Raw genomic sequence first — 11,061 nt, 5'->3', positions numbered from 1 at the left:
TTTTTGCTATTTTAATCCCTTTTTATCTTGCACTAAGAAATAAAACTAAACTAAACTGCATGTCATTAACTTGTCAAGTATTTTTAAGCTGCATTCTCATATTAAAGATGCTATATACATTGAAGATTTTTTTTAAATTCAAATGCTACAATTTTATCAACAAAACGTTTTTGCCTCAACAATTCACTATAACACCTAACTACAAATCCAGTCCTCCATCCTTTTTGAATTACTCTCAGCTCTGTTGACTTTAGAGTAGAAAAACAATATGGCGGATCAGCTGGACTGTGTAGTGTCACATTCTCAGCTCTTCAGGTCAGCAGGTGAAAGTGTATTTGGCTGGTTGCTGCGGCCTCCCTCTGCGCTCTCAGCGGGGGTTAGTTTACAGACGAGAGGCCCGCGGCTGGAAGGTGATCTCTGTTTATTAGACTGAGCCTCATCCCATTGATAATCCACATACGCTCAAGTCTGGAGCCCTGCATAGCGCTGGCATCTTACCCAGAAATTGTGGGTCAACTTCCCATACAACTGTAATAAAAGCAAACAAGTCAAACCCCTGCTTTGTTAAGGGAACACAATATGTTTTGGAAAGTGTCTTAGGGTCTAGGAGAAACAATAGTAGTAGTGGTGGTATTGCTGGTTTGTCTAGGGAATTCCTGCCATTCTCCTGAGACCATCTTAGGTTTTTAAAATCTGGTTTAGATTTACGGTAATATCTTTTTTATTAGTTTTTTTTTTTACTCTGAGACACTGCAGGTGAATAGGGAATAATTTTTACTTAAAGATATCATCATGAAACTTTGCCCGTTGATTACTGACATTAAAACAATATTTTTTCTCTTTAAAAACCAACTATACATTCAAGATTGTGACTTTCCTTTAGCTCCAAACTACCACTACAAACGTTACACTGTCATAGACTGTCACTCATTGTCACTCTAGACACACATTTGACTGACCCGTACTGACTGAGTCATGTGTAATGATTTGAAAGTTTTGATTGACAGAAATGCCTCATCATGACCAACATTATAGTTATGGCTGGGATTTCTACCAAGACACTTATTGGATAAAGCCAGACCCAGATTTTGGATACAGCCTTTTTTCATCTTATATAACACAAAATAGTACATACAGGTCTTGAGAACGAATTTTGGCATGTTTTTAAGAAAATAAATTGATCATAAATGACTACACAAGGATAACACTAAAAATCCCACCTCATACTCCATTTTGAGAAGGTCTTAACAGAGCGCGATCATGTGTGTGTCATCCAGAACAACCCTTGAAGGATGGTACATTGTGTATCGTTTTAATAACTGTCCCTATTCATAACCCTTCTGTTAATATATCTCACACACAGTCCCGTACAGTATTCAGCTCGGAGCGCTTCCCGCCATGTGTTAGTTTGTAGAGAACGAGGTTAAGTGGATCTGCAGTGATCTGCTCTCGATCTTTAAAGAGATTCACTCGGAGTAAATTACAATGTTGGCAACGCTCTCTCTCCCTCCTGGTGAGAAATTAAATCCACCACCGACTCTGTCTCGGGACGGAGATGAACTTGCAGATTCCCAAGAGATTCAAGAGATTCAAGATGGTTTTATTGTCATATGCACATTAACAATTACAGAGCAGTCGCTGGCAATGAAATCCTTTAGTCTCAGGCTCCTCCAACACAGCGCAGTATAAGGAAAAGTAAAAGTATAAAAGGAACACAAGTAGGAGAGCAGAGACCTCAATACAAAGATAACTAAATGTATAATGTAAACAGACGTGTTCATCCGACTGTCGACTGGTAGCGTCTCCTCAACTGTTTCTTTGTGTCTCGAGCTCCCAGGGTTTACAGAGGAAATGTTACTGCTTATGAGTGTTTTACATTTTGGCAGCAGAGACAAACTAAGATTTTATGGTAGATATGGCAACTTAGCTTTTATGGCCATGCTTATACCTCAGGTGTGGAAATTTATTGTCATGCTGAAGTAGTTGTTTCCTTAAGGCAATAGTATTCTTTACACAATCATCAGCAAGCTCTCCCATAATGTATAACTGGGAACTAGGGGAGTCACAATTCTCCAAATCCTGAATTTGGTGTGATGTTCGATTTGAGGATCACAATTTGATTATTGGAACAGATGTTTGTGCCATTTCAGACTAGTGATTTGATTGAGATTTTATTATTTTTTTTTTTCGTGTGTAAGCGTAGAACTGCAACAAATAGAACGTGCAGTGCACTAAAGCAGGATGTAAACGATCTTTAACGAACCGTGGACACATTCTAATCGTTCGCGGTCTTGTGTCATCGTATCACACACCCATGTTGTTACTGACTTGTCTTTATTATTTTATTTGGGAACAAGATGTTAACTCTTCAACCCTCTCTCTTCCCCCAGGAGGTCGTGTGTGCTCCTTCTCCCCGTGCATCGAGCAGGTCCAGAAGACCTGTGAGGCTCTGACAGACCAAGGCTTCGAGGACATCAGCACCTTGGAGGTTCTGCTCAGAGTCCACGATGTGAAAACTGTCTCTCTGCCCACACCGGACTTTGGCCCAACACAACCCACTCAGATCCAGACTGATGAAGACGCAAAGAAACCCCCTCAGAAACAGAACCAGCCCTGTGTCACTCAGAAGACCACCATCCTGCCCAGAGATATGCCCGGCCACACGGGCTACCTCACCTTTGCTACCAAACCAAGAACCTAAAGCTGAAATTGTGGTTGTTCTTTTATTTTCAGCAATTTTTTAAAGATGGAGTCAGTGATTTTTGGGAGAATTCTTCTTGTCAAAATCACTTTTTTTGTCAAAATCTGTGAATATCTCATCACGATTAGCTCGCTACCTGTCCGTACTGTGTGTGCTGTGAAAACAAATCTAGTGATAATACACAGCCTAGGCTCTGTAGACGGGCATGTTGCTAGCTAAAGTGAGCCCCCTTTGTTTACATACTTTCTTACATAACAGTTTAGAGAGCCTAGGCTGTGCATTAACACCAACTTTTTTTCAGGTAGTAGTGGATCATGAGGAGACATTCACTGATTTTTTTTTTGGGCATTTTTATGCTTTATTGATAGTGTAGAGACAGAGTTGAAATGGGGCAGAGAGGGGAGTGACATGTAGAGAATGACCACGGGCTGGAATCCAACCCGGGTCCGCTGCTGGCCGAGGCCCATGGGGGGAACGCCCTACCAACTGAGCTAAGGGCGCCCCCAAGATATTCACTGATTTTGAAAGAAAAAAAAAATGACAAGCATTCTCCAGAATTGCTGACTCCACCTTTAAACAGGGCGTGATTTATAAGCCCCACTCTCCTGTACATTAGTGCGAGTGTGTTAATCCAGTGTGCAGGGTACCAGGCCCCTCCTAGCCCCCGTTGGCACTGCGGCACCAATAGGATTTACACAGTCCTGCGTTACATAATTTTGAGCTCCTGTCACTTGGCACCGGTTTGTTGCTTGCATCAAGCAAGAGTATAAATCAAGAGGACTGTAATTTAATTTGAGGAGAATTTAGTTTATAGCTTTCTGAATCATAGCTGATAATAATGTGCCTAACAGTTTTTTTTTTTTTTTATCAAATGCTTTTTAATCGTTTTCATTTGTAGGTGAGAGGTCTTATGATGATTTTTTTTTGCACCTTTGTATTCAAGTAAATACAATAAATGTGAAAAGAAACTTGTTTATTTAAGTTTGTTTTGTGTGTACATCACATCAACAGAAAGCAGAACATCTTAATTTATTTAAAGTGGCAATGAGTAGCTTTCAGTTTTTGTTGACTCTGCTGTGCCTAAAGATCTTTGCTAACATTTGCCAGTGTCGCGTGCATTTGTTTTAAGAAGCGAGTGCAGACTCAGCACCTAAAAAGGCAGAAAAAAAATGTCTGCAGTTACAGAGCTGAAGTGTGTGTGTGTGTGTGTGTGTGTGTGTGTGTGTGTGTGTGTGTGTGTGTGTGTGTGTGTGTGTGTGTGTGTGTGTGTGTGTGTGTGTGTGTGTGTGTGTGTGTGTGTGTGTGTGTGTGTGTGTGTGTGTGTGTGTGTGTGTGAGACTGTTGATCTTTCCCATTCCCCTCTCTCTGAGCGGACAGATCCGGTGCAAAGGAAAAATCACCTCTGCTGTATTTAGTTTGTCTCTGTGTTCTCATTTGTCTTTGGAGGACTTTGTTTATTTCCGAAAGCTTTACTGGAAGACTGTGTTCCAAATCTCACACTCTTTCTTTTTCCTATTCTACATACTACAGCTGGTTATAAAAAGTATGTCGTTTGCATCCGATGTGCAGTGGATTGTGGGTCAGAATCGCCCCAAAAAGCTGCTGATTTCCACACTTAAAATCATGATTGGATGTAGTAGGCATCTGGGTATTTTTAAGCATGCTGAATACGACCAAAATAATTGGGACATCTTAACCCTGTGTTCCAAATCGCATACTTTCTTTTTACTATTCTACATACTACAGCTGATCATAAAAAGTATCTAGTTAGCATGCAGTAGGCATACAATTGGGCCATACTTTTACTTATTTATTTAAACATAACATTGCACCTCGAACTTGCCTCTTGCCTATATTATCTAATGCATCGCTGGTTTGCATATGGAGGCTCTTGTCAATGTGATGTCACCTCAGATGTGTAGTGGATTGTGGGTCAGAAGAATCACCCAAAAATAAATTATTTCAACACTAAAAATCCCGACTGAATTTAGTAGGGCATCCGGGTATTTTTCAGCACGCTGCATCTCACCAAATGTATTGGGATATCGTAAATCTTTTTCTACCGTACTAAATAGCAGGGAAGTCTTGTTGGAATTCAGGGTGTGTTTCTCTGATGTTCAAGGAGAAATCTTCCCTGCGTTCCAATACCCTATACTTCCATACTATTTAGTATGCCGAAAAAAGATTTAGGATGTCCCAATATATGCATGTCAATTGTAGTATTCTGAAAATACATAAATGGCATTTTGTATTATTCGTCCTTATTCTTGACATTTCTCGACATAATGAAAAAAAGAAATCTTCCTTATCTGATTTTTTTTTCTCTCCTGTGGCCCTAAAACTCTTCTGTACTTTAGTATGTAGTGTAGTAAAAAGAAAGTATGTGATTTGGAATGCAGGGTTTGTGTGCAAAGGTCATTTTGGGGCGTTTTTATATAAGTAAAGTTGACAAGCTTTACCTGACCATATCTCATTAAATCTGCCCTGTATGTTCAGTGCTGTAAACACCTGACTACTGTTGCTGTCATTAGTTCAAAGCTTCCTGCCGTATTTAGAGGCAGTTGGTGTGGCGTGGGGACGTTACGCGCAGGTTAACTGTATAATCCTGGGGCTTACCCTGGGTTATAAAAAGCACCGTGTCTGTTTTTAGGCTGTTGTGTTGGAAGAAAAAGGTTGTACTACATGTGTGAGTGTGTATGGCTGAGTTTCTACCTTTAGGCCAGAACCAAAACCAGCTAAAAAATATTTACTTTTAGGCTACTATCAATATATCCTCAACTTTTTTATTATTCATTTATTTGTAATGTCTGATTGTTTTTTCCTCTAGTCTACTTGCTTCTTTGAGTAATTTACTAATTTCATTGCATGTTCAGTCTTTGTTCTGTGTTGAAGGGACACAGTGTAACATTTTAAGTAATTCATCAGCTCAAATCAATATCCTCATTCATAAATATGTCCTCATTGGTGTAAAATCACCTCTGCCAATAATCGGAATTATCCTCTTGAGCGGAGAATTACAAATAGTAATGTTACATTTTGTCCATTGAGCGGGCAAGTCGTATGGAGGAATCCATGTTTTTGGAATGTCATCAGGTGCATTGTTTAAAATTTCGAATTGTTCTTGTCCTTGAAGGCCACTGTAGCTTCTGTTGTTATTCGAAAAGGGTGGGGTTACCCAGGGAGCGTTGCATTCTAGAACCTTCTAGAACTTTCTTGATGATCTCACATTACACAGTGTCCCTTTAAAATACTGTAGGATTAATATATGCAGTAATGTCTGAAACTCAAAAAAAAAGTTCAGAAAAATGTATATATCCTCAACATTCATTGGCAAAAAGGCACAAAATGAAAGGCATATTGTGTTGCTATTTGTTTTCAGTGTAAAGCAAGGGAAGGATGTGGTACTTTAATGTTGCTTTTGAGTGAAGAAGGAGGAACACAGATGATGCATTAAGATCCTGACCAGTCCTTTTAAACAGTGGAAAGATTGGAAGTCGCAGAATTTGAGGAATGACTGTGTGTGTGTGTGTGTGTGTGTGTGTGTGTGTGTGTGTGTGTGTGTGTGTGTGTGTGTGTGTGTGTGTGTGTGTGTGTGTGTGTGTGTGTGTGTGTGTGTGTGTGTGTGTGTGTGTGTGTGTGTGTGTGTTGAGTTTTCTGGTTTGAATTTTCAGTCGGGAGTGAGTGGATGGGTGGAGGAGATGAGTAACACTGTTTAGGAGATGGGTGTTGCTGCTTATTCATTGCATTGTCACGGGGAACTTCAGGTTAATAAACTACATTGTTGTGAATGTGGAGGTTTAAGACTTTCCTTGCCAAAGACTGCTGCTGTGATTATTGTGCATATTACAAATGAATTTCTGGTCAGCTTCCGGAAAAACACAGTGACATGTAACTGAGTGATTTGACGCTTGAAGCCCACAGAACACAGAGCAGCAGCAGGCGCCTCCAGAGGGTCTAATCTGGACCCGGGAATAGCCGCACTAAACCGCTAGAAAATCCTTCATTTTAATCAGCTTGTCTTCTGCCTTGTTGAGCTGATAACGACAATATACTCGGGGCAAAACAAGCGCTCTGAACCCCGGTAACCCAACGAACGAGGCTGTGTTTAGGAGGAGAGGTTTATATACTCTCTGTGGTTAGGAGAGGTGTGCACGAGATGGGACAGTGCACGAGATGGATCAACACGAGGTGAAAGGGCGGGTCAGTCAGGGCCTATGCGCTTTAATGAGGAGAGTAACTGGACATAAGAGGTGGACCCAGGATTTTTTTATTAGATTGTCTTATTATTTTCTACTATATGGAGTTCTAATGATAGATGTATGTTTAAAGAATCAAAGTGGTTTGAAGGGAGAAAAATTAATTGAAAATATATCACGTGATTTCGTCTCAGGGTCTACTTTTTATTAGGCTAAAATAGATGCATGTTTATGGCTGTTGATGTTAACTGACCCAATAGTTCTCACACACACACACACACACACACACACACACACACACACACACACACACACACACACACACACACACACACAGTAGTTCCCAGAGAGGAGAGGGCACATGCTTTTATTTGACAGGATATGATAGACAGTGAGTTATCAGTAAACAGTAGCTCTGTAGTTTTTAATGACTATTTTTGGGCATTTTTGCTTCTATTAGACAGTTTATAGGGACAGAGATGACCCACTACACCACGAGCGCCCCCCAGTTTATATCTTAATCCCGGTGGGACTGAAGGAGAAGTAGCGATGATGAGATTATGGGCTGAAAAGAGACTCTGAGGCTAAAGTGTGTGTGTGTGTGTGTGTGTGTGTGTGTGTGTGTGTGTGTGTGTGTGTGTGTGTGTGTGTGTGTGTGTGTGTGTGTGTGTGTGTGTGTGTGTGTGTGTGTGTGTGTGTGTGTGTGCTAAAGCTGTGTTGCTATTATAAACCTCTTACACAATCCGTCAAAATGGCTGCTGCTCATATATAATGAGATCGATACCCCTGTTGATGTTCAACCACTTTATACGCAGTTAGCTTTAGTTTAATTGATTGGTCCCCAACATAAGGTTTGGGGCCGTAAAAAGGGGTCACCAGATGAATTAAGCGGTCATGGGATGATTAACGGAAAAGTTTCTATCCTAGAGCTATTGCATCATCATATGCAATAGTATCAATAAGCACTTTTAACCTATTTGAACTGCATGCGTTGGCAATGAGTGTATGTGAAATGGTAAATGGACTTGACTTATATAGCGCTTCCTAGCCGATTATCTCAGCCCCAAAGCGCTTTACTTTTATGAGTATGGTTATAAGATACAGAATGTAAGTATGAGGGAATGGAATGAAAGAATTGTTTTATTTATCTTTTTTTTTTTTTTTTTTTTTTTTGAGCCCAGTCCTTGGGTGCACCTGAATTTCGTTGTTTGTTTACAATGACAGTAAAGAGTCTTATTTTCTCTGACACCCAAATCTGTGATTTATGATCTGAAATATGACAAGGAGTCAATAACAAGCATGAAATACATCAAGATTAAATTACATCAAGTATAGAATAGACATTAGGAAAAAGCGAATATAAGTTAAACATTTTACTCAATTCATCTGCAGGGTCTGAAAAACCCCAAGTCAACTGCAAGCATGTTTGTGGCAGATAAAAAACAGACTTTCTCTGCAGCTCAGTTTGACAGAAATATGCTGTGTAACAATTTCATTCAATATTATATAATAGAACCATGTGAGTGAGAGCCAGTTTCAGGTCAGTGAGGGATGGTTGTTTCCATCGTGCGGTGCGTTCAAAGCCACAGGCCTCAGACGTCCAAATCACCCGATGAAATATTGATGCGAAGCTTTTTGATTCTGTTCCAGTCGTCTCTTCAATTACCATTGATCAGGGTTTTTTTGGATGGAAACCCGAGGCTGTGTTTGGTCACCGTAGGGACACACAGAAAAGATTGTGCTATGTTTCATTTATTTATCAAGATAATCTAAAGTGAAACATCTAACAGCATTATCAGAATCAGAAATTATTTATTGCCTAGAAGGGTTTTACACCAACAGGGGATTTGTCTTGGTGAATAAGGTGCATTCATAAAGACGTAAACAAACACACAGTGACTGTCATATATACAATATAATACAATATAACACAATATACAGTATAAACAAGCAGAGACATTAGTGATATTATAGGATAAAATTACAAGATGCACCATGTGTGTATGAGTAAATTATTTATTCATTTGCAACCTTGGAGAGCCAACACTTCATTAATAAGGCTTTTAGACGATGATTATTTCCTGATAAATGTTTTAAAGCTATAGTTTGTAACTTCTGTTGCCCCCTTGAGGAATTTTGAGTAATTACACCAACACTGTCGGCTCATCTACATGAGGTAAAGCCTTTGGCGAACGTGCATGGATTTTTATACCTTCTGTTGTACGTCCAGGTTTTTTCTTAGCAGTAGAATCAAAAACTGAAACATTTCTTGGGGATTTTTCTGAGCTCCTGTGACAGTGTCAAGGAGGCGACACCAATTTGTAAACGCTGCCATACTGAAAAATACAGAGAGAGTTTTGTGAAGCTGATAGGCTTAATCAACTTTGTGTCAACTCATTTGGCGATGGCTTGAATGTAAGCGACATTCATTTATATGAAAAAGTTACGCACTACAGCTTTAAATGATGTAGATCAGACATACAGTAGGCTACTGTTAATTAAAAGCTGCTATTAAAGGACAGTGTTCCTGTATTTTAATCAGCCATTAATTCCCTGGGAACCAAACTCATTAAAACACAACGTCACCCTCAAACTAACAGAGTTTTGGAAATTTGCCAATTGTCTCTTTGGCCGAGGTGTGGGGGTCGACCTCCAAATGAGGGACAACAATGGAGGGTTAACCGGGGTGTTTCATAATGTGTGTGTGTGTGTGTGTGTGTGTGTGTGTGTGTGTGTGTGTGTGTGTGTGTGTGTGTGTGTGTGTGTGTGTGTGTGTGTGTGTGTGTGTGTGTGTGTGTGTGTGTGTGTGTGTGTGTGTGTGTGTGTGTGTGTGTGTGTGTGTGTGTGTGTGTGTGTGTGTGTGTGTGTGTGTGTGTGTGTGTGTGTGTGTGTGTGTGAGTGAGAAAGAGAGAGAAAAAGAGTGTTTTTTGTGTGTGTGTGTGTGTCGCTCCGTTAGTCTTCATTTAATAATGGACGGACAGGTTGGCATGAGGCCAGAGGAGGCTGAAAATGGGCACTCAGCTATGGGAACACTGGGACCATTATGGGTTTGGGAAGAGAGAGAGAGAGTGTGTGTGTGTGTGTGTGTGTTGGAGAGGAGCTTTAACTCAAGAGGAACACACTACAGAGAAAAGGGCTTGAAAAAAACCGCAAGGAGACATTTAAAAACAGACGCAATCAGATTAGTCCAGATTCAAGTCTGTCTGATGACCTGTCTGGCACACTGCAGACAGTAACATTGTTATTTCAAATAAAAGGTCCACCATGGACATTTAGGTGTTTATTTGACTAAAGCTTGTCTGTTTGCATCTGCATATTTCTCTTATAATTATTAACATATCAGTTAGATAGATATTGCCAAATTTGCATATGTATTCAAAAATAATTGTTTCATGGTGATATTTATGAGTAACATGTTTCACCTGCAGTGTCTTAAAAGTCAAAAATGTGATTTGACTCTTGACTGTGGGCTGCTGTTGCTGTACTACTGTAAGCCTTTGTATCTCAAACTGTCTTGTGGCGCGTGTGTGTGTGCCTGTGCCTGTGTGTGTGTGTTCGGTGCATGTGCCTGTGTGTGTGTGTGTGTGCTTGCGCCTGTGTGTGTGTGTGTGTGTGTGTGTGTGTGTTATCAGTGTAGTTTTCTCAGAGTTCAGAGGCTAGGCTTTGTCCCCGTTTCACGATGACGTCACGTCTCTGTCAGCCGAGTCTTTGTTACAGTTTTCTGAGGCTGCTGTGTTCCAGACAGACTACACACAGCTCACAGAAAGATTTCATCCTTCTGTAAAATCCTCTCTAATACATTTTTAGTAACACAAGTAGATTTACTCAAGTAGCACACTTAAAGGAATACTTCACCCGTACGGAACCGGCATTCTATCGTTATAAAATCGCTATTATAATATAATGAATGAGGTTTTTCTTCCCTCAGTCTTTCCTCAGTCTTCCCTTGGCCCAGCTGTCCTGTTAATCCTGACCCTACATTTTTACTAGTGACATGTTCAATACACCTTCATATTCCCACCGGTGAAGTAGGTCTTTAAGCACAAATTTGAGGTACTTGTACTTTACCTAATTGGGTTTTTCTTTTTCATGCCATTTTCGACGTCTAGTTAGCTGACAGGTTAAGTTACTTTACAAATGAACCTTGAGCAAAACATAAGAAGA

The 11,061-nt window shown here is 40.2% G+C and overlaps 1 protein-coding gene across 1 annotated transcript in view; it reads left to right on the top strand.

The window, feature by feature from the left end:
• Positions 1-3,598, top strand: part of trmt61a (tRNA methyltransferase 61A) — a 16,561-nt gene extending 12,963 nt beyond the window's left edge. The window contains exon 5 of the mRNA XM_080042409.1: positions 2,391-3,598. Within this exon, the coding sequence (XP_079898535.1) occupies positions 2,391-2,701 (311 nt within the window). The 3' untranslated portion in view covers positions 2,702-3,598. The remainder of the gene's footprint in view (positions 1-2,390) is intronic.
• Positions 3,599-11,061: the final 7,463 nt, after the last annotated feature.

This window comes from Ammodytes marinus (genome assembly GCF_949987685.1).
Source record: "Ammodytes marinus genome assembly, chromosome: 15".
Classification (NCBI taxonomy): Eukaryota; Metazoa; Chordata; class Actinopteri; order Uranoscopiformes; family Ammodytidae; genus Ammodytes; species Ammodytes marinus.
This window is presented reverse-complemented; position numbering and strand designations above follow the sequence as displayed.